The 24168-nt window shown below is 46.1% G+C and overlaps 1 protein-coding gene across 1 annotated transcript in view; it reads right to left on the reverse strand.

Moving 5' to 3' along the window:
• Window positions 1-1691: 1691 nt before the first annotated feature.
• cpne4a (copine IVa) overlaps window positions 1692-24168 on the reverse strand; it is a 93817-nt gene continuing 71340 nt past the window's right edge. The window contains exons 12-16 of the mRNA XM_072393477.1: window positions 22772-22826; window positions 14937-14988; window positions 11020-11153; window positions 9985-10221; window positions 1692-2100 (exon numbers count right to left, since the gene is read on the reverse strand). Of these exons, the coding sequence (XP_072249578.1) occupies window positions 1969-2100; window positions 9985-10221; window positions 11020-11153; window positions 14937-14988; window positions 22772-22826 (610 nt within the window). The 3' untranslated portion in view covers window positions 1692-1968. The remainder of the gene's footprint in view (window positions 2101-9984; window positions 10222-11019; window positions 11154-14936; window positions 14989-22771; window positions 22827-24168) is intronic.

Raw genomic sequence — 24168 nt, forward strand, 5'->3', positions numbered from 1 at the left:
CAGGAAACAAAAACCACCAGGACCGAGGAGTCCTGCATGCAAAACAACAGCTCATGCACCTGCCCCGCCTTAAAAAAAAGGAGAATAGACATCAGAAGAGGATGCAGACGTCTGTGAAGGCAGCTCGCTTCATCCGGCAGAAATTCAAAATGCTTTACAGAATACGAACCTTTACGAAATATTCCAAAACCTGGATATGCTCCTATAAAAACCAACCAGGAGGAGGAGGGGGGGGGGGGGGTTCATACATTCTGCATCGACTGTTTCCCGCCCTCATGCTGCCTGCAGGGAGGCAGCGTTTCCATTGGTCGGTGTTGTGTTTGTGTGCTTTTCACATCCAATAAAAATTCCCCTGAACACTATCTGCTCAGCCCTGCATGCACAGCTTATGCTAAAGGTGCTACAGTTAGCATTTTTAGACACTTAACATGAGATGATTCCCACCTGAGGAGCCAGGGTCTGAGTGAGTTTCTGAACATGTTGCTTTAGTCCAACAACAACAGAGCTGAGGATGAGACGCTGCCACAGACGAACATGCAACTTTAGCAGTTTTATGAGCATCACTTTGGTTGTTGCATGCAAAAAGAAGATCTCCTCCACAAAGTAAAAGCTTGGCCACAGTTTGGATGAAAGAAGCTTTTTATCTTTAACTTGAAATGTGGGAAAAGTGAAATGTGTCACATGAGAATCAGCAGAACCGTGAGATGAGAAAAACCTGGACTGACTGACTGATCTTTTTAACCTGTTTGTATCTTAGAAAGTGCTCATTTTCTAATAAATAACTGATGCTAATGTCCAGTCCCAACGCGAGGAGCAGTGCATCGTGGTCCATCATCCCTCACTTTAGGAAAAAACAGATGGTTGAAACTGGTGGTAAATGGATCAAATGTCCAGAAAAAGGAGTTTAAGCAGCTGTAGCATCAGATTTAAATTGCAGCTTTCTGCTGAGATGCTGCAGCATTGACGTTGTGCTAGCATGCTAAGCTAACTGCCTTTTACAGTGGACACACTGTTCAGTATTTTCTTTTTTCTTTTCGTTGAAATGCTCCCAAACTTTAGACATTTTTTACAGCAGTGCATCGTGGTCCATCATCCCTAACTTTAGGAAAAAACAGATGGTTGAAACTGGAGGTAAATGGATCAAATGTCCAGAAAAAGGAGTTTAAGCAGCTGTAGCATCAGATTTAAATTGCAGCTTTCTGCTGAGATGCTGCAGCATTGACGTTGTGCTAGCATGCTAAGCTAACTGCCTTTTACAATGGACACACTGTTTGGTATTTTCTCTTTTCTTTTCGTTGAAATGCTCCCAAACTTTAGACATTTTTTACAGCAGTGCATCGTGGCCCATCATCCCTAACTTTAGCCCGACGAATTGCTCACAGATGGTTGAACCTGGAGGTAAATGGATCAAATGTCCAGAAAAAGGAGATTTTAATTGTCCACTCGATGTGTGAGCCGGCAGCTTTCTGCTGAGATGCTGCAGCATTGACGTTGTGCTAGCGTGCTAAGCTAACTGCCACAGACGAACATGCAACTTTAGCAGTTTTATGAGCATCACTTTGGTTGTTGCATGCAAACAGAAGATCTCCTCCACAAAGTAAAAGCTTGGCCACAGTTTGGATGAAAGAAGCTTTTTATCTTTAACCTTCAACTTCAACATTAACGCGCTCATCTCATCGAAAACACTGTTTTCTCCCGTGCTGATGCATGATACCGTGCACACTCTGTGACCCAGCTGCAGAAAGGTGAGGCCGACGTGATGCAGCTGAGTAAAACATGCAGCCTGGACGTGTCCCTCGGGACCGAGTGAGGCCCCCGTTCACTGTGAGCGTCTGAAGAGTCGTCTTCTCATGACAAAACGGCGTGTAGCACCTTTAGCATCCGCATTAACAAAGAACAAAAGACAGTAAACATGTTGTTCGGTCCACAGAAGGCTGTGCTGCCCGGCAGCTGCTGCTGCCGCGGTGCTCAGGGGCCAAAGGGCCTGGAAGACTGGTACTGGCTGGGCACTTTGGGCTTGATGCCCTTGCTGTTGTAGTAATCAACCACCTGGTTGGGCACTTCTGCTAACACGCTCTTAGCCAGAGCAGCGGGGGAGGCCTGAGGAGGAGACACAGGGAGCGTCAGTCATGCTGTGGAAGTAAAGAAGAGTTCTGATTGTCTCTGGCATCAAATGGAGCAAATTACAGGCTCCTATTTGTAGAGGTTTTGTTTTTTCCAACCATCCGTCAGATTTTAGACAGACCTTCTTCCTTTCATCTCACACTGGTGTCATTTCCCTACGAAACATCACAGGAATCAAACTGCAGAGCTGAAAGTTTCTGTAGAAAACAGCATCTTTAGATCCATCACCACAGGGAAAAAGGTTTATATTTCAGCAGTTCTTTTAGATACTTTATTGTTTTACATGATGAAGCTTTTTATGAAGATAATTTAAAGATTTTAAGCTTTTATTCACTCATTTCCTCGATCAATAACTTCCCTTCTTGTCTCTTTATAAAAGGGTCTGTATATTTTTGTGTGACTCTAATTATCTTTTTGAGAATGTATTTTACAACAGGACCAATTTCAGAGGAAATCTGGACTTTAATGAGCTTCCGACAGCATCAAAGTGTTTGTGCTGATAACCTTCAGAGCAGTAATCAGCTTCTGTCCAATAAACCATTAAATCTGCTGAATTATGTCTCACAGCAAAGGATTTAATGATGAGAAGAAAAACAGTTCAATCCATTATTTTGATTGTTCTATTGCTTTTAAAGCAACTGTCCTGAAAACTAATCCAATATTTGACTGAATCAATTTGATAAACTAAGTGAACCCTTATTTATTCCACAGTAAGTAGCAGCCAGGAGCTGCTGATCAATGCTCTGATTAACTGATCAATGCTCTGATTAACTGATCAATGCTCTGATTAACTGATCATCAGTCAGTGTGAGCAGCTCTATAAAAGCAGGAGTTCTGTCAGTTTAACACGATGCCAAGGAGGAAAGACATCAGCAATGATCTCAGAGAAGCAGCTGCTGCTGCCCATCAGTCTGGGAAGGGTTATAAGGCCATTTCCAGACTATCTGGAGTCCATCATTCTACAGAGAGAAAGATTATTCACAAGTGGAAAACATTCAGGACAGCTGTCAATCTTCCCAGGAGTGGACGTCCCAGCAAGTTCACCCCAAGGTGAAAAAGCCCAGAGCTACATCTCAGACTCTACAGGCCTCAGTTAGCATGTTAAAGGTTAAAGGTCACCCCAAGGTGAAGAAGCCCAGAGCTACATCTCAGACTCTACAGGCCTCAGTTAGCATGTTAAAGGTTAAAGGTCACCCCAAGGTGAAGAAGCCCAGAGCTACATCTCAGACTCTACAGGCCTCAGTTAGCATGTTAAAGGTTAAAGGTCACCCCAAGGTGAAAAAGCCCAGAGCTACATCTCAGACTCTACAGGCCTCAGTTAGCATGCTAAAGGTTAAAGGTCACCCCAAGGTGAAAAAGCCCAGAGCTACATCTCAGACTCTACAGGCCTCAGTTAGCATGCTAAAGGTTAAAGGTCACCCCAAGGTGAAGAAGCCCAGAGCTACATCTCAGACTCTACAGGCCTCAGTTAGCATGTTAAAGGTTAAAGGTCACCCCAAGGTGAAAAAGCCCAGAGCTACATCTCAGACTCTACAGGCCTCAGTTAGCATGCTAAAGGTTAAAGGTCATGACAGCACAGTTAGAAAAAGACTGAACAAGGATGGCTTGTTTGGAAGGGCTGCAGGAGAAAGCCTCTTCTCTCTAAAAAGAACATGGCAGCACAGCTTAGGTTTGCAAAGCTGCATCTGAACAAAGCTCAAGACTTCTGGAACAATGTCCTTTGGACAGACCAGAGCAAAGTGGAGATGTTTGGTCCTAATGCACAGCAGCACGTTTGGAGGAAACCAAACACAGCATATCAGCACAAACACCTCATACCAGCTGTCAAGCACGGTGGTGGAGGGCTGATGATCTGGGCTGGTTCTGCAGCCACAGGACCTGGGCACCTTGCAGTCATTGAGTCCACCATGAACTCCTCTGGATACCAAAGTATTCTAGAGTCAGATGTGAGGCCATCTGTCCCACAGCTAAAGCTGGGCTGAAACTGGCTCACCAACAGGACAAAGATCCCAAACACAGCAGCAGATCTACAGCAGAATGTGGGAAAAAGGAAAGAATCAAGGTGTTGCAACGGTCCAGTCAGAGTCCAGACCTCAGCCTGACTGAAATGCTGTGGTGGGACCTTAAGAGAGCTGTGCAGAAACCAAAGCTGCAAACCTCAATGAGCTGAAGCAGCGCTGGAGAGAAGAGGGCCGAGATTCCTCCAGAACCATGAGAGAGACTGAGAACGTCCCACAGGAAACCATCACTGCAGCTCACTGCTGCTGAAGCTGCTGGATCAGGGTTCACTTAGTTTTACACTCACTGCTGCTGAAGCTGCTGGATCAGGGGTTCACTTAGTTTTATACTCACTGCTGCTGAAGCTGCTGGATCAGGGGTTCACTTAGTTTTACACTCACTGCTGCTGAAGCTGCTGGATCAGGGGTTCACTTAGTTTTATACTCACTGCTGCTGAAGCTGCTGGATCAGGGGTTCACTTAGTTTTATACTCACTGCTGCTGAAGCTGCTGGATCAGGGGTTCACTTAGATTTACTCACTGCTGCTGAAGCTGCTGGATCAGGGGTTCACTTAGTTTTACACTCACTGCTGCTGAAGCTGCTGGATCAGGGGTTCACTTAGTTTCTCACTCACTGCTGCTGAAGCTGATAAATGCTGGTTAAACCAGGAGAGAGACTGAGAACGTCCCACAGGAAACCATCACTGCAGCTCACTGCTGCTGAAGCATCGTATATTTTGTCCTTTAAAAGGAAAACTTCTAACTTCAGACTTTCTCGTCTCTGCTGCTGTCAAATGAAAATTGCTTCCTTTTGTAGCCAAAGACAGAAACTCTGATTCATCCCAGATTAAACCCAGAAGGAAAATATGTCCAGTAAAATGAGTGCAAACTGGGGAGATGAATCTCTGCTGCAGCGTTCCGTCAGTAACAGTCGGAGCTGTTAAGGACTGAAAATTAATTTGAGAGAAATAAGGAATTTCACGCCTAAGATTGGTTGGTGGGTTTCCACCTCATCTTTCTTCCTGACGGGAGAAAAAACTCATTTCCTCAATAACTCGACTCTCTCATGTCGTCCTTTTGCTCTCTCAGAAAGCTCCGATCATGAGTTTTAGACTCTTTCCATTCTTCTCTGCTCGGTTTATTGCTTTCCTCGCTGTCACCCAGTTAATTTAGGCTCACGGTTACATCCAAACGCTCATTATTATTCAAATGAACACGACATCCGGCTCCCGTCACATAGAGACGTTCAGCCACTGAAAAGGGAGGCTGTTAACTGACAAATTAGGATTAATTCACAAAGCACTCAACACATGACAAAGAGCTTTATAACAGCCAAGAAATTAAAACTGAGATCATTCTGATTGGAGCTGAAGTTAAAGGGAAACAGTTCAGGATGATTTAATTACACAGTTAGGACCAACAAGTACAAAATTAACCATTTTATAAAATATTTAAAAACAAACCCACGTTTCCAGCGAGTAAAAAAAAATGCGATAAAGTCACCTTTAAATGTCCGACTAAAACAAATAAAAGGGGATTAAAATGAATAAAGCAGAGCTTCAAACAGCTGTGGATCTAATTTAATCTGCATCTGTTCCAAACCAGGATTTCAGAGGCTAACTAGGTGAAATAACTCAAACAGAACTGCTAAAACAAGCTAAAAGATGCTCATGTTTGTGATAAAATGTGTTTAAATGTTGAAACTTTGTCCAGAAACTAAAACTTTTACGTTTAAACTTCAGGAACTGAACAAATTACAAATTACTATTAATTACACAGTTAGGAGCAACAAGTACAAAATTAACCATTTAGTCTGATATTATTCGAGGGTTAAAAATGTTTAAAAACAAACCCACGTTTCCAGCGAATAAAAAAAAACGCGATAAAGTCACCTTTAAATGTCCGAAACTTTGTCCAGAAACTAAAACTTTTACGTTTAAACTTCAGGAACTGAACAAATGATCAAATATAAAAGTCGTTCTGCTGCTTTAAAGACGTATAACTGATGAAAATATTGATTTTTAAGGCATCAATTCAAACTAAATGTATCTACAGCAGGGAGTGCTTGGGAGGCGTTGTGTTTTCCACATTATTCAAATGAACACGACATCCGGCTCCCGTCACATAGAGACGTTCAGCCACTGAAAAGGGAGGCTGTTAACTGACAAATTAGGATTAATTCACAAAGCACTCAACACATGACAAAGAGCTTTATAACAGCCAAGAAATTAAAACTGAGATAATTCTGATTGGAGCTGAAGTTAAAGGGAAACAGTTCAGGATGATTTAATTACACAAATATTTAAAAACAAACCCACGTTTCCAGCGAGTAAGAAAAAATGCGATAAAGTCACCTTTAAATGTCCGACTAAAACAAATAAGAGGGGATTAAAATGAATAAAGTTAATTTAATCTGCATCTGTTCCAAACCAGGATTTCAGAGGCTGACAAGGTGAAATAACTCAAACAGAACTGCTAAAACAAGCTAAAAGATGCTCATGTTTGTGATAAAATGTGTTTAAATGTTGAAACTTTGTCCAGAAACTAAAACTTTTACGTTTAAACTTCAGGAACTGAACAAATTACTATTAATTACACAGTTAGGAGCAACAAGTACAAAATTAACCATTTAGTCTGATATTATTCGAGGGTTAAAAATATTTAAAAACAAACCCACGTTTCCAGCGAGTAAAAAAAACGCGATAAAATCACCTTTAAATGTCCGACTAAAACAAATAAAAGGGGATTAAAATGAATAAAGCAGAGTTAATTTAATCTGCATTTGTTCCAAACCAGGATTTCAGAGGCTGACAAGGTGAAATAACTCAAACAGAACTGCTAAAACAAGCTAAAAGATGCTCATGTTTGTGATAAAATGTGTTTAAATGTTGAAACTTTGTCCAGAAACTAAAACTTTTACGTTTAAACTTCAGGAACTGAACAAATTACAAATTACTATTAATTACACAGTTAGGAGCAACAAGTACAAAATTAACCATTTAGTCTGATATTATTCGAGGGTTAAAAATGTTTAAAAACAAACCCACGTTTCCAGCGAGTAAAAAAAAACGCGATAAAATCACCTTTAAATGTCCGAAACTTTGTCCAGAAACTAAAACTTTTACGTTTAAACTTCAGGAACTGAACAAATGATCAAATATAAAAGTCGTTCTGCTGCTTTAAAGACGTATAACTGATGAAAATATTGATTTTTAAGGCATCAATTCAAACTAAATGTATCTACAGCAGGGAGTGCTTGGGAGGCGTTGTGTTTTCCACATTATTCAAATGAACACGACATCCGGCTCCCGTCACATAGAGACGTTCAGCCACTGAAAAGGGAGGCTGTTAACTGACAAATTAGGATTAATTCACAAAGCACTCAACACATGACAAAGAGCTTTATAACAGCCAAGAAATTAAAACTGAGATCATTCTGATTGGAGCTGAAGTTAAAGGGAAACAGTTCAGGATGATTTAATTACACAAATATTTAAAAACAAACCCACGTTTCCAGCGAGTAAGAAAAAATGCGATAAAGTCACCTTTAAATGTCCGACTAAAACAAATAAGAGGGGATTAAAATGAATAAAGTTAATTTAATCTGCATCTGTTCCAAACCAGGATTTCAGAGGCTAACAAGGTGAAATAACTCAAACAGAACTGCTAAAACAAGCTAAAAGATGCTCATGTTTGTGATAAAATGTGTTTAAATGTTGAAACTTTGTCCAGAAACTAAAACTTTTACGTTTAAACTTCAGGAACTGAACAAATTACTATTAATTACACAGTTAGGAGCAACAAGTACAAAATTAACCATTTAGTCTGATATTATTCGAGGGTTAAAAATATTTAAAAACAAACCCACGTTTCCAGCGAGTAAAAAAAACGCGATAAAATCACCTTTAAATGTCCGACTAAAACAAATAAAAGGGGATTAAAATGAATAAAGCAGAGTTAATTTAATCTGCATTTGTTCCAAACCAGGATTTCAGAGGCTGACAAGGTGAAATAACTCAAACAGAACTGCTAAAACAAGCTAAAAGATGCTCATGTTTGTGATAAAATGTGTTTAAATGTTGAAACTTTGTCCAGAAACTAAAACTTTTACGTTTAAACTTCAGGAACTGAACAAATTACAAATTACTATTAATTACACAGTTAGGAGCAACAAGTACAAAATTAACCATTTAGTCTGATATTATTCGAGGGTTAAAAATGTTTAAAAACAAACCCACGTTTCCAGCGAGTAAAAAAAAACGCGATAAAATCACCTTTAAATGTCCGAAACTTTGTCCAGAAACTAAAACTTTTACGTTTAAACTTCAGGAACTGAACAAATGATCAAATATAAAAGTCGTTCTGCTGCTTTAAAGACGTATAACTGATGAAAATATTCATTTTTAAGGCATCAATTCAAACTAAATGTATCTACAGCAGGCAGTGCTCGGTTTCCACATTATTTCCAGCCTCCGCTTCACTTTCAGGGAACAACATCAGCTGTTGTTCAGGTGGCAGCCGACACTCAGGAGACGGATTCCTGCTTCTAAACGTGCTTTTTTCTGTGCCGGTGCAGGCAGAGTCGAGATAAGGAACGGGAGCAGAGGTCATGAGAGTAAAGAAAAAGACAAATCCAAGCAGAACTCGACAGAAATGTTTATTCTAACACCTGTACTGCAGCTTCATTGCTCTGTTCCAGGTGACATTCCCACTGAGTTAGACTCATCTGAAATGCTCATTTCTGGAACCTGGTTCAAATCTAAGGGAGATAAGTCGTTAAACCAGGTTTAATAATAAATGAACATCATGAACTTCTGGCAACTTGAGTTGCAGAAGTTGTAAAACACGACAGTGATGGTCCAGCTTTGTGTGTCAGGTCTCTTAGAGACTCTTAGGTTTTTGTACCTTGTCTTGTCACTTCCTGTTTTATTTTGAAATTAACAACTCCTCTGGTTTCAGATAACTTGCCCTTCCTCCTGTGTCTCTTTGTCTTCCCTGATTCCCAAAGTGTTTCCACCTGTTCCCCTTGGTCCCTCAGGTGTATTTAGTCTCGTTGCCAGTGTGTTGAATTGTCTTTTCTTCCTCTAGCCTCCAAGTGATCCAAGCCTAAGTATCCAAAGATCTTGTTTATTAATGATTTCCTCCTTGAGAGTGATTTTCTGTTGTAAGTTTTGCCATAGATTCAGTCAAGTGAAGTTTTGTTTGTCTTTGTCTTTATTCAGTAGTATCTCCGGTAGAGGAGTGTCTTTGATTTATAATTAAAACTTTCATAGCAACTCCATTAGAAGGAGTCTCCTTTTGTTTATTGATTTGTTAAATTTCTATAGAGCCTTTCTATAGATACGTTTATTTGTAAGCTTTATAAAACCTTTTGTTTTTTCCTCCTAGCTTGGAGAGAACTTTCTTTTGATAAGTTTTATAGTCTCACTCTCCTCCCCATAGGTATCGAGGAGAGTGAGTTAGGAATTTATAATCTATTACTTTGCTCTACAAGTGACTATCATTATATAAATAAAATCTGGTTATTGATCCTACCCTGCTTCTGCAGCCAGTGTTTTCACGGATCGTGACACTGTGTGGCTGCATTCAGGACCTGGGAATACATTTAGAGACAATGTGCCTCCAGAAAAAGCGTCTTTGCCTCCTGGCAATCCTGCTTGTTCTGTCTTATTTAGATGGAAAAAGTTGTGATAATCTGAGATTTATGAACTGAAACATATGGACGAGAGGAAACTATGAAGGCTCTGACATCGTTCCAGGGGGAACTCCGCCGGCAGGAAGGCTTCTGCCATGTTTTAAAGCAGAGACATCCAAAACCAAAGTTATTTAATCCGTGAAACTGGACGTTTATGAATGAACTCACATGTTTGAAGTTGCGGAAAGGGACAAACTGGACGATGTCCCGGAGGACGGGTTCTCCTTTGGGTGACCGCAGGATCCCGTCATCGCCATCCAGCATCTGCATGTCGCTAAAGTCGGCGCTCCCAATCCCAACGATGATGACAGACATGGGGAGGTGGGAGGCCTGGACGATGGCCTCCCTCGTGTCCGCCATGTCCGTGATGACGCCGTCCGTAAGGATCAGCAGGATGAAGTATTGCTGTCGGGGTAAGTGTCAGAAACTATGGTCAAACAAGCTCCTCCCCTTTTCAAACAGCTGCTCCATCACATAAACACGCTGTTTTAGATGTAACTGCAGGATTTTGTAAGGTAGGTTCTAAACTAGATCAGAAGAAATGTGCACAGCTGTTCTTGTCTGGTGAAGAACCTCAAGACCTTGTCCCAGTTCCTCCTCTCAGCCTGAACCTGCTAATCTGCAGCGGTATGGTGTCCCTTTACTTTCGGGAACAAGGTGCATTGATCATCTAGCCCACATATGTCAAACTCCGGTCCTTAAGGGCCGCTGTCCTGCAGGTTTTAGATGTTTCCCTGCTTCAACGCACCTGATTCAGATTAAATGGATCTGAATGGAATGAATGGAAAGTTCTGCACAAGTCTGCTAATGATGCATTGATCTGATTCAGGTGCGTTGAAGCAGGGAAACATCTAAAACCTGCCGGACAGCGGCCCTCGAGGATCGGAGTTTGACATCCCTGATCTAGCCCTTCAGCTTGGATACTGGAAGCAAGTCAGCTGGACGGCTAAATGACCACCACAACCTCCATGTCTCCAGTAGAAAAGTGGATCCTTACCTCTGCAAAACAATGGACTGGGTCAAAGGGAAGGAACTGGGATTGGGCCCAAATGTTCAAAGGTAGGTCAGTGGTAGCTTTTGCCCATCATCAGCTGTTACAGCATAAACTGGAGAGTATAGTTAGTGGTTCCAGTTCACAGGAAAGTTATCTGGCACCATTCAACACAACCGGCTGTGAGGAGCTACGAATGCATCCTTTCTCACCATGGCCTCTTTGGTATGGACCTCCTGTGAGGCGGTTTTTGCGACCTTCTGGATGATGGGGGCAATGTTGGTGGGTCCGTAGAGCTGCAGCTTCGGTAGACAGGCCTGGTAGGCCTCCACCACACCCTGGATACCTGACAAAAGGAACCGAGACCCCACAGAGTCAAACATGGGAGAGGAGAAGGGTTTTTCTCAGCTGGAAGTTGGGACATTGGGTTAAATATAAACAGTAAAACCCTACAAAATCGAGCAAATTCCACAAAACAAAGTGGGAACAGTTGGGAAATAAAAAGATCAGGAGGGGTTAAAAGCTGTAGGCAAAATAGTTCAACTTAAGACGTGCAAACTATAGAAATATCATGTGTAGGTGGATCAAAAAAATCAAAACCCAGCATCTAATTAGTTAAATAAACCTCAGTTAAATAACAATAAGAAGAGCTGATGCAACACGGTGGGAACTCCTGTTCAAAATGAGCAGATTTGTTTCTAAAAAACAACAAAACTTGTCTTATTTTCAGTCAAATAAAGCTTCCAGTGATTAAAAGTCGTGTTCTCAGAGCTGTTCATCAGTTTCTCAGCAGGATTATGCAAAAACTACGAGGCTAAACTCCAAGAAGCATGTTTGGTTTAGGGAAGAAGCCATTAAATTCTGATGTTACAACGTTTTGTTTTACATGAAACCTTTCGTTACAGAATGGTTCTGTGGAGCTTGTAGGGAGCAATATTCATGTTCTAACCCGTCTGAGGGTGTTTAGACGTGTCCCAGCATTACCAGAGGCAGCACTGATGCGATTTTAGCGTCTGAAGGTCACTGAAACACATGTTCAGACTTAATTAAAAGTGTTGGTGCTGAAGAATCTCTCTGAGCTCATCAATGACCTTTAGCAGCCAAAAGAGCAAAAGACCTTCATCTGAATACAATCCGTCGCCCTTTCAGCCTGTAAACAGGAAAACAGAGAGAATCTGCTGCTAACAACCAGCTCTGATGCTATCCGCTAACTAATAGCCGCTAAAACTATATTTTTACTATCTTTTTCTGCTCATCTGTTCAGCTGAAACAGTTTGATGGAATTTACAGCTGTTGGAATATTTACTTTCTCCTGTTTAGATACTGCTAGCTAATCTGTCCCCCTTTTAAACTACTGTGCTAAGCTAGGCTAAGCTACGGCTAAGCTAGGCTAACTTCTCCCAGACAATCCTTCCCAAAATGTCTGAATTTCTTTCGACAATGATATATTTTGTTGTTTAATTTTACAAAACTTTTGGTCTATTTACCTTAAATGTGGGGTAAACTCCGTCAGTTGTTCTCATTACGAACGTTTGTGCCAGTTTGTTAATTATTAGGTTATTAATTGGCTCGATAGACTCAGACAATATGAAGAAAAATGTGCCCCATAGAATTTTAAGCTAAGCTAAAATCATTGTGAGGCTTAGATACCAAATTATTAGTTCTGTATTATTTCAGCTCAATCTTTCTATAAAGCTAATTTATAGCTCAAAGTTAGCAACTGGGTCGCAACAATTAGCTGATTTTCTATTTTTATCAATCAATAAAAGCCCTTTGTAACAACTTTATATCCAACTTAATCACATGACAGATTGTTTAACACCTACAATGTCCATAACGTCTGAATATAATTATAATAAAGCCTAAAATAAATGTGTGACTGCTACGTTTTCCTTCCTCAGTTCTTTACTGCGTTACACCTCCTCCTGTTATACTGATGGCGTTTCAACTCGATAACACTGAGACAGAAGCCTTATTCGGGGGTTTTGCATATAGTGTGAACCACTATTTAGGAGTTAAGTGTCAATAACTCAACAGTTTGATATTCATAAGCCCTGCGAGTAACAACCAAACGAAACATTAGGAGAAACCGGTTTGCTTTTGACATTAATGACATGACTTAACTCATGTGGACCGAATGCTTCATTCAAAAAAAGTCAAAACCAGACAGTTTTCTGGAGAAATTTAAACTTTTCTCAGCATCTGAAGAAATTAAAGAGTGAAAAGAAGCTAAAGTTTGCTGACTTTGCCTTTCTGTTCATTCCTTTTTGTTTCAGGCCTGATCATGTTGATCAAACCGAGGCAGCAACATAAGACAGACTCAGACTTTCTGCTCTGGGGGGTTTTCTTTTAATGATTCATACAGTTTAATGTTTTTATGTTGGAAAGGGGAATTAAGACGAGAAAAGCTGTGAAAACATGTTCTTTTTTGTCTCTCCAGCCTCTTAGAAATGATCAATTATTTAAGTGTTAATGTCTGTTTACCAGGAGGCTCTGAGTACTCATACAGGCCAACGAGAACTGAGGTTCAACCAGTGATACCAGCTGATCCATCAAGGTTTCCAGGGTGAACCCTGCTCCTGGCCCGATGACCAATGGGTCAGGCTCCAGCCCCCCCGCGACCCAACAGATTAAACGGGTATAGAAGATGGTTAAATGATCAGAAACCTTATTTTCATATCCTGAGTGAGCTAAATGATGCTTTAAGACGTCCCATGCTGTTACAATGAGGAAGAAAAACAACCAAAAAGGAGCAAAAAGTAAAGAAAGTTTAAAAAGGCAAAAGAAAACTACAAAGTGATGCAAAAAGTTGCAAAACAACAAAGTTTAAACAAAAAAACTAAGAGTTACTAAACAGAATATGGAAAAAAACCCACTTCAAACTGTCTGAAAAATAACTAAAATCTAAAAGAGACAAAACTGAGCAAAAGACACGACCAGAACCTTCATTCTGGGTCTTTGAGCTCATCTGTGGCAGGTTTTCATAATCTGTGTTTGAAAGAGCTTGGATAAGGTCGGCTGGACTTCTTGGTCTCGGTTCTGGAAGGTGTCCAGCTGGTTCTGGAAGGTGTTTCCTGATATGAAAGGCTTCTTCAGAGGCTTCACCTCCCAGCTCCTGCAGAGCAGCACGATTCCCTCCCAGGTTTCACAGCTGGGACCAAACGACCCTTTAATTACTCCCCAAGTGATTCGATCCAAAACCTTTCAGCTGAAACACCTTCAAGAACAAGAAGCTCAGAAGCTCTTGGAATCTGTGTTTGAAACAGAGTTTTTACTGAGTTACGTTAAAAAAAGCAGCTGGAGGTGTCGGGTGGAGGGATGAGGCTTCATTAAAGCTGCTGAAAGCATTAAAGTTTTCTTCTTTTGTTTCCGGTTTAACACACCTGCTCAGTATCTGCTCTTTCTCTACCTTTCTGATGCATCCAGTTTTGTCCTTGTTGTCATCTGTCCAGTTATCTTGTTCTGTTTCCTGCTGCTTTAGTTTTTCTGAATGGGAACTCGGACCTGACCCAGTCCGGGCTTCACACCCAGACTGGGTCTGAGAAGTTCTGTGAGTTTAGTTCAAAGGAAACAGAAATGATGCCTTATTTTCCTCAACCTAACAAATCTCCACCTGAAGAGATGAAGTTTGGATTTTAAATGGTTAAAAAACTTCTCTCAGTGCTGCTAAGTTAGGCTGGAGCCTATCACTCTGTTAAAATGTGTGTTTTAAATAAAGACATAACATAAAGCATAATGATGATTTAATCATGAGGGTCTCACTGTGGAACTTCTGCTTTCATTTCATGAGTAAGAAACTGAGAAGAAATCAAAAGAAAGTTGAAAAATGAGCTGATTCCTTCCTCCTTTGTCCTTCTGATCGTTTTCTCGCCACAGCAACACAAAGCTGCTCTTCCCAGATCAGGAAATAATATAAATAGATTACAGCAAACAGAGGATCAGGAGCCTCTGGAGCCCAAATGATGGCTCTTGCATCATCAGATCGATGGAGCTCCGTCGACCGGCAGAGTCGACACCATCAAACTAATCCTCACATCAAACGCTTCGACTTCTGAGGCTCGGTGTCAAATATTTGAGTCGTTTTTCTTTCTTTCATTTTGTTCAGAGGCTGTGAAATCAAAGCTCCTACCTGCACACTCTGGGTTCTCCTCGTTAAAATTCACAGCAAAGTCGTGGGAGACCTGCAGAGAAGCGGGAGAAACAGGAAGTCTGTTTGGATCTTTGATCAGAAAAGAAAAAGCTCACTGTCAGCCATGAAGTAAGTTCTTCAGGCCTCCTTCATGTTCCTGCTGTGGCGGACTCCACCTCCAACAGGTGAGCTTCTGCCCCACAGGCCGCTGGCAGCATAAAAAGGATTCATTTCTTCTTTAAAAGGTTTACCTACAACATCCTGATGCTCTTTAAATCAGAGTTAATACTCTCATTAGGTTGTCTGGGATTTAAACATCAATAAAGCTGCAGCAGCCAAAAGAGAAACATGAAACCAGTGCCAAAAATATCCATTTAAACATTAAAAGGCCAACTGAAGGTAAAGGTAATTGGTCTCCAAAGACCTGTGCTGAAATGGTCAAATGATGCAGTAAAAATGAAGAGTTAGAGCAGGAGTGGGCAAACTTTTTGACTTGCGGGCCACAATGGGTTCTAAAATTTGACAGAGGGGCCGGGCTGTAATTTATCAAACCTGGGGATGGAAATGTATGAAAAACAGACACAAGAAGGTGCAGATTTAAATAAATCAACATTTAGTGGGGAAAAAGAATCAATGGAATCACTTTCAACATTCAGAACATATCATTACCCATCGAAAGAAAGGGGTGTTTGAATTGAGAGCGATGTGTAATTAAGCTGCTGTGCAGCTGCTGTGAGTGAATCTTTTTCAAAACACGGTAGAGAAGCTCCCATTTCAGTGGGAACAGTGTTGTTGTTCTCCCTCTTTTGCCAGAGCACCAAAGTCTGGACTTAGTTTCTCAAGATGCATCTGAGGTGTTGGTCAGTTAACCGGCGACGGGCTTTGTGGATGTTCATGACGCCGAGCATCTTCTGTGCCGTCCTCCAGAGGTTTGGGTTTTAATAATTTGGACAAGTTCGGCGGGCCGGATTAAAAAGCCTATGTGGCCCGGGGGCCTTAGTTTGTCTGAGTTAGACTCAGGTTACATCAGTCAGTGATGTGGCCCAAGATAAACCTGCTGAATCTAAATAAAAGGGAAGGAAAGTGGTAACTTTACAGTGAGGTTTTCTAAGCATTAGAGAAGCTAAAACAATATTTCCTCAGAGAGAAGCTGAGGCCTTTCTTTCCTTCCATGTCTGAGGGAACCAGGCGCTGTTTGGAGCAGCTTTTCTGTTTATTCCCCCCCAGAAGATTCCTTTAATCCCTTAGAAAAAGTTCAACTTTCAACGGAATTTTATTTCTCTGTAAAACTCTACTTCTGATCTGTTCTGCGGGTTAGGGTTGAGGACACAGAGCTGTTGAACCCGGTCACATCATCCGGAACAGACTTCACATGTGAAGTTAATGTTATTACAGTAATAAAATGTGTTGCCCCATAGAAAAGTGTTATGTGCAAAAGTAAAAATTACTGTAATCGGATTACATACAAAAATTACTGTAATCTGATTACTTTTTAAAGATTACTGTTATCTGATTACTTTTAAAAAGATTACTGTAATCTGATTACTTTTTTAAAAAATTGCTGTAATCTGATTACTTTTCAAAATTACTGTAATCTGATTACTTTTATAAGATTACTGTAATCTGATTACTTTTTCGAAATTACTGTAATCTGATTACTTTTATAAGATTACTGTAATCTGATTACCTTAATAAGATTACTTTAATCTGATTACTTTTAAAACATTACTGTAATCTGATTAGTTTTATAAGATTACTGTAATCTGATTACTTTTTTAAAAATTACTGTAATCTGATTACTTTTATGAGATTACTGTAATCTGATTACTTTTTTGAAATTACTGTAATCTGATTACGTTTTTCAAAATTACTGTAATCTGATTACTTTTATAAGATTACTGTAATCTGATTACTTTTTCGAAATTACTATAATCTGATTACTTTTTCAAAATTACTGTAATCTGATTACTTTTATAAGATTACTGTAATCTGATTACTTTTTCGAAATTACTGTAATCTGATTACTTTTGTAAGATTACTGTAATCTGATTACCTTAATAAGATTACTTTAATCTGATTACTTTTAAAATATTACTGTAATCTGATTAGTTTTATAAGATTACTGTAATGTGATTACTTTCTGCATGAAAATGTTTCATATTTTCAACGTTATTTTTAACATTTCGATTTCTGTTGTGTTAAAATGTAAGTGGAATTTTTCAATACTGACCGAGTTAAGAAGTTTCAGCTAAGATTATTGAGCTTTTTCAGTAATTATTTCTACGTCATTACTGATATGTCTTCAGCCCAGTAACTCCACTGGGTCTCCTGAAAACGGTCGCTGCGGGAATCGAACCCGGGTCAACTGCTTGGAAGGCAGTTTGGAACAACACATCTGGCCCATCTGAATGGTTAAGAATGGGGCGTGCCAGTCATGCGTCTGCACACCCCTCAGAAAGTAGTTAGTTGCACCCCCGGTACAGCCGATGAAACATCTCAGACATAAATCTGGAGAAGATGTGTTTCCTACCCGAGGCTCTGAGATGATGGTGAAGTTTGCAGTTACACTGAACTGGGTAGATGGACAGTAAGAAAGAGTCTCTCCAATAACGAGGTCTGTGTTGAGGACACAGACCGGTTGAACCCGGTTCATTTTAAGGACTCCAATAATGAGGTTTGTTGCAGCAGGAAGAATTTAAACCTTTTAAAAACAGCTCCTGGATGAAGATTTAGGGCAGAGTAAACATAGCAGCAGGAGGGCAGGAGGGCAGGAGGGCAAGAGCAGGGCAGGAGGGCAAGAGGGCAAGAGGGCAGGAGGGCAAGAGGGCAGGAGGGCAAGAGGGCAAGAGGGCAGGAGGGCAGGAGGGCAAGAGGGCAGGAGGGCAGGAGGGCAAGAGGGCAGGAGGGCAAGAGGGCAAGAGGGCAGGAGGGCAGGAGGGCAGGAGGGCAGGAGGGCAGGAGGGCAGGAGGGCAGGAGGGCAAGAGGGCAGGAGGGCAAGAGGGCAGGAGGGCAAGAGGGCAAGAGGGCAGGAGGGCAGGAGGGCAGGAGGGCAGGAGGGCAGGAGGGCAAGAGGGCAAGAGGGCAAGAGGGCAGGAGGGCAGGAGGGCAGGAGGGCAAGAGGGCAAGAGGGCAAGAGGGCAAGAGGGCAAGAGGGCAGGAGGGCAGGAGGGCAAGAGGGCAAGAGCAGGGCAGGAGGGCAAGAGGGCAGGAGGGCAGGAGGGCAAGGGGGCAAGAGGGCAAGAGGGCAAGAGGGCAGGAGGGCAAGAAGGCAAGAGGGCAAGAGGGCAGGGGGGCAGGAGGGCAGGAGGGCAAGAGGGCAGGAGGGCAAGAGGGCAGGGGGGCAAGAGGGCAGGAGGGCAAGAGGGCAGGAGGGCAAGAAGGCAAGAGGGCAAGAGGGCAGGGGGGCAGGAGGGCAGGAGGGCAAGGGGGCAAGAGGGCAAGAGGGCAGGAGGGCAAGAGGGCAGGAGGGCAAGAAGGCAAGAGGGCAAGAGGGCAGGGGGGCAGGAGGGCAGGAGGGCAAGGGGGCAAGAGGGCAAGAGGGCAAGAGGGCAGGAGGGCAAGAAGGCAAGAGGGCAAGAGGGCAGGGGGGCAAGAGGGCAGGAGGGCAAGAGGGCAGGAGGGCAAGAAGGCAAGAGGGCAAGAGGGCAGGGGGGCAGGAGGGCAGGAGGGCAAGGGGGCAAGAGGGCAAGAGGGCAGGAGGGCAAGAAGGCAAGAGGGCAGGGGGGCAGGAGGGCAGGAGGGCAGGAGGGCAGGAGGGCAGGAGGGCAAGAGGGCAAGAGGGCAAGAGGGCAGGAGGGCAAGAGGGCAAGAGGGCAGGAGGGCAAGAGGGCAAGAGGGCAGGAGGGCAGGAGGGCAAGAGGGCAAGAGGGCAGGAGGGCAGGAGGGCAAGAGGGCAAGAGGGCAAGAGGGCAAGAGGGCAGGAGGGCAGGAGGGCAAGAGGGCAAGAGGGCAGGAGGGCAAGAAGGCAAGAGGGCAAGAGGGCAAGAGGGCAAGAGGGCAGGAGGGCAAGAGGGCAGGAGGGCAAGAAGGCAAGAGGGCAAGAGGGCAGGGGGGCAGGAGGGCAGGAGGGCAAGGGGGCAAGAGGGCAGGAGGGCAGGGGGGCAGGAGGGCAGGAGGGCAGGAGGGCAAGAGGGCAAGAGGGCAAGAGGGCAAGAGGGCAGGGGGGCAGGAGGGCAGGAGGGCAAGGGGGCAAGAGGGCAAGAGGGCAGGAGGGCAAGAGGGCAGGAGGGCAAGAAGGCAAGAGGGCAAGAGGGCAGGAGGGCAGGAGGGCAAGGGGGCAAGAGGGCAGGAGGGCAAGGGGGCAAGAGGGCAAGAGGGCAAGAGGGCAAGAGGGCAGGAGGGCAAGAAGGCAAGAGGGCAAGAGGGCAGGGGGGCAAGAGGGCAGGAGGGCAAGAGGGCAGGAGGGCAAGAAGGCAAGAGGGCAAGAGGGCAGGGGGGCAGGAGGGCAGGAGGGCAAGGGGGCAAGAGGGCAAGAGGGCAGGAGGGCAAGAAGGCAAGAGGGCAGGGGGGCAGGAGGGCAGGAGGGCAGGAGGGCAGGAGGGCAAGAGGGCAAGAGGGCAAGAGGGCAGGAGGGCAAGAGGGCAAGAGGGCAGGAGGGCAAGAGGGCAAGAGGGCAGGAGGGCAGGAGGGCAAGAGGGCAAGAGGGCAGGAGGGCAGGAGGGCAAGAGGGCAAGAGGGCAAGAGGGCAAGAGGGCAAGAGGGCAGGAGGGCAGGAGGGCAAGAGGGCAAGAGGGCAGGAGGGCAAGAAGGCAAGAGGGCAAGAGGGCAGGGGGGCAAGAGGGCAGGAGGGCAAGAGGGCAGGAGGGCAAGAAGGCAAGAGGGCAAGAGGGCAGGGGGGCAGGAGGGCAGGAGGGCAAGGGGGCAAGAGGGCAGGAGGGCAGGGGGGCAGGAGGGCAAGAGGGCAGGAGGGCAAGAGGGCAAGAGGGCAAGAGGGCAGGGGGGCAGGAGGGCAGGAGGGCAAGGGGGCAAGAGGGCAAGAGGGCAGGAGGGCAAGAGGGCAAGAGGGCAGGAGGGCAAGAAGGCAAGAGGGCAAGAGGGCAGGAGGGCAAGAAGGCAAGAGGGCAAGAGGGCAGGGGGGCAGGAGGGCAGGAGGGCAAGGGGGCAAGAGGGCAGGAGGGCAGGGGGGCAGGAGAGCAGGAGGGCAGGAGGGCAAGAGGGCAGGAGGGCAAGAGGGCAAGAGGGCAAGAGGGCAAGAGGGCAGGGGGGCAGGAGGGCAGGAGGGCAAGGGGGCAAGAGGGCAAGAGGGCAGGAGGGCAAGAGGGCAGGAGGGCAAGAAGGCAAGAGGGCAAGAGGGCAGGAGGGCAGGAGGGCAAGGGGGCAAGAGGGCAGGAGGGCAAGGGGGCAAGAGGGCAAGAGGGCAAGAGGGCAAGAGGGCAGGAGGGCAAGAAGGCAAGAGGGCAAGAGGGCAGGGGGGCAAGAGGGCAGGAGGGCAAGAGGGCAGGAGGGCAAGAAGGCAAGAGGGCAAGAGGGCAGGGGGGCAGGAGGGCAGGAGGGCAAGGGGGCAAGAGGGCAAGAGGGCAGGAGGGCAAGAAGGCAAGAGGGCAGGAGGGCAAGAGGGCAAGAGGGCAAGAGGGCAGGAGGGCAAGAGGGCAAGAGGGCAGGAGGGCAAGAGGGCAAGAGGGCAGGAGGGCAGGAGGGCAAGAGGGCAAGAGGGCAGGAGGGCAAGAGGGCAAGAGGGCAGGAGGGCAAGAGGGCAAGAGGGCAGGAGGGCAGGAGGGCAAGAGGGCAAGAGGGCAGGAGGGCAGGAGGGCAAGAGGGCAAGAGGGCAAGAGGGCAAGAGGGCAGGAGGGCAGGAGGGCAAGAGGGCAAGAGGGCAGGAGGGCAAGAAGGCAAGAGGGCAAGAGGGCAGGGGGGCAAGAGGGCAGGAGGGCAAGAGGGCAGGAGGGCAGGGGGGCAGGAGGGCAGGAGGGCAGGAGGGCAAGAGGGCAGGAGGGCAAGAGGGCAAGAGGGCAAGAGGGCAAGAGGGCAGGGGGGCAGGAGGGCAGGAGGGCAAGGGGGCAAGAGGGCAAGAGGGCAGGAGGGCAAGAGGGCAGGAGGGCAAGAAGGCAAGAGGGCAAGAGGGCAGGAGGGCAAGGGGGCAAGAGGGCAGGAGGGCAAGGGGGCAAGAGGGCAAGAGGGCAAGAGGGCAGGAGGGCAAGAAGGCAAGAGGGCAAGAGGGCAGGGGGGCAAGAGGGCAGGAGGGCAAGAGGGCAGGAGGGCAAGAAGGCAAGAGGGCAAGAGGGCAGGGGGGCAGGAGGGCAGGAGGGCAAGGGGGCAAGAGGGCAAGAGGGCAGGAGGGCAAGAAGGCAAGAGGGCAGGGGGGCAGGAGGGCAGGAGGGCAGGAGGGCAGGAGGGCAGGAGGGCAAGAGGGCAAGAGGGCAAGAGGGCAGGAGGGCAAGAGGGCAAGAGGGCAGGAGGGCAAGAGGGCAAGAGGGCAGGAGGGCAGGAGGGCAAGAGGGCAAGAGGGCAGGAGGGCAGGAGGGCAAGAGGGCAAGAGGGCAAGAGGGCAAGAGGGCAAGAGGGCAGGAGGGCAGGAGGGCAAGAGGGCAAGAGGGCAGGAGGGCAAGAAGGCAAGAGGGCAAGAGGGCAGGGGGGCAAGAGGGCAGGAGGGCAAGAGGGCAGGAGGGCAAGAAGGCAAGAGGGCAAGAGGGCAGGGGGGCAGGAGGGCAGGAGGGCAAGGGGGCAAGAGGGCAGGAGGGCAGGGGGGCAGGAGGGCAGGAGGGCAGGAGGGCAAGAGGGCAGGAGGGCAAGAGGGCAAGAGGGCAAGAGGGCAAGAGGGCAGGGGGGCAGGAGGGCAGGAGGGCAAGGGGGCAAGAGGGCAAGAGGGCAGGAGGGCAAGAGGGCAGGAGGGCAAGAAGGCAAGAGGGCAAGAGGGCAGGAGGGCAGGAGGGCAAGGGGGCAAGAGGGCAGGAGGGCAAGGGGGCAAGAGGGCAAGAGGGCAAGAGGGCAAGAGGGCAGGAGGGCAAGAAGGCAAGAGGGCAAGAGGGCAGGGGGGCAAGAGGGCAGGAGGGCAAGAGGGCAGGAGGGCAAGAAGGCAAGAGGGCAAGAGGGCAGGGGGGCAGGAGGGCAGGAGGGCAAGGGGGCAAGAGGGCAAGAGGGCAGGAGGGCAAGAAGGCAAGAGGGCAGGGGGGCAGGAGGGCAGGAGGGCAGGAGGGCAGGAGGGCAGGAGGGCAAGAGGGCAAGAGGGCAAGAGGGCAAGAGGGCAGGAGGGCAAGAGGGCAAGAGGGCAGGAGGGCAAGAGGGCAAGAGGGCAAGAGGGCAGGAGGGCAGGAGGGCAAGAGGGCAAGAGGGCAAGAGGGCAAGAGGGTAAGAGGGCAAGAGGGCAGGAGGGCAAATCTGGAGAAGATGTGTTTCCTACCCGAGGCTCCAATAACGAGGTCTGTGTTGAGGACACAGACCGGTTGAACCCGGTTCATTTTAAGGACTCCAATAATGAGGTCTGTTGCAGCATGAAGAATTTAAACCTTTTAAAAACAGCTCCTGGATAAATAAATAAAAACATATTTTTTCTCGATTTGATGAGTAAAAGCGACACCCACATCTGTGTCTGTTGTCTCCATCTCTTCCTGTCTGACTCCATCAGGCCGAGGCTGCCCCCCCCCCCCCCCGAGCCTGCTTCTGTTTACCTGTGGTATGTGTGGGCTGAATGGAGGTAATCAGGAGTGTTGTTGCAAGATGATGTGAATGCAGCATCAGACCAGGCGCTACATGCCATCATGAGAGAGGAAATGAGGAGGCAGAGGGGGGTACGAGTGAACCGACGGCCCCCCGGGGTGACGAGGCCGGGGAGACGGAGGTGTAATCACCAGCTGCTGAGTGGGTCAGCTCGTCCTCTCCGAGCTGAGCAGGTAATTACCTTATAGTCAGGAGGGATCTGAGCTCCGAAGCCGAACGCCGGGAACATTTTGTCACTGAAAAAAAAGAGAAAAATCTGAAGTTATAAATGGAAAATGGAGGAAGAGGAGGAGGGTTTGTGATTGGCTACGAACAAAGAGCAAAGAAACGTCTGCTGATTGGCTGAGATCTGATTACTTCTTCCTCATTAATTCAGCTGCAGACAAGTGCAGGTGCTTATGATTTAAAACTCATCATGATCAAAGAAAGAGAAGAAAACCTCTAACGGTTCATAGTTTTTGTTTTTCCAACAATTTCACTCAGTGGGTGCTGAGATTAGCTGGATTACAGCTACAGTTGGGTTCTGCTCCTTATCTGAGGGTAATTATCCTTGGATATATGGCGGTGAATGAATGGAATCACTGGCACAAAGCAGGTCATACCCCGGTACCATAGGTGGCGCTGTCCCCATTTCAGCTATCGCTAATAGAGCCACTTCCTGTTGACGTCTTCACCGCCAACAGCAACAAACTCAGGCATTCAGAAAGATCCGATCCACTGTCGTCTACATGCATGTCCAGTGTGTTTGGATCGAGTTATCTCGGGTCTTAATTCAACCGTGAGTAACCCGACCCGATCCGATTAAGCTTGTTACGTGAGCTGAATAACTCGGTCTTATTGTAATTTAGCCATTAACACGATCCAATAGAGTGACTTTGTCTGAAAATGTGCAGAAAAGTCTTAAAAAATACACACACACCAGATTATCACAACTGTGTGTAACTGTTTCCTGTTGTTATCCAATAATAATCTCTTTCTGTCTTTAATCAGATTGAACTTTTTCTTACTTTAACCGTTAGCGGTTAGCTTAAGTTAGCATAACGGCTCGAAGCAGAGGGAAACATTCACATGAAGCTCATTGAAAGCACATTAATACACCAAACTGCCAAAGACAGTTTGTGGGTTTGTGGTTTTATTTGGTGACTCTGGGTTAGTGTTTTGTTTGATTAAAGTAGTAAAGATGTTGTCCATCCTCTCTACGACCACATGAAGGCACGTAGCTCTCGATGATGGGATGCAGACTGAGAAGTTTTTCCATCCACCTGCAACCAGGGGGTTAAAAAATGTGGAGAAAGTTTGGCTGAAGATGAGCCGGGCTGTATCGTACCGTAGGGTAGCAGGAAATGGAAACGCACCATTAGAGAAGAAAGATTACTGACTTGTATTCAAAGCCTTTTGGTGGGACTGATGCCTTCATTGGGTGTCGTGTCATGTGTGAAAGTTCAGAGGCAGAAGGAGGGTTTGAAGCTGATCTGAAGGAGGTAGAAACCGAGCCTCTTGCACACATCAAGCTAGCACTGCAGAGCTCTAAATATCGTTGCTGTCGTCACTCAGCTGGTTTCACGACGCAGACCTGAG

The sequence above is a fragment of the Leuresthes tenuis genome, unplaced genomic scaffold, assembly GCF_036924035.1.
Source record: "Leuresthes tenuis unplaced genomic scaffold, fLeuTen1.0.hap1 SCAF_10, whole genome shotgun sequence".
NCBI lineage: Eukaryota > Metazoa > Chordata > Actinopteri > Atheriniformes > Atherinopsidae > Leuresthes > Leuresthes tenuis.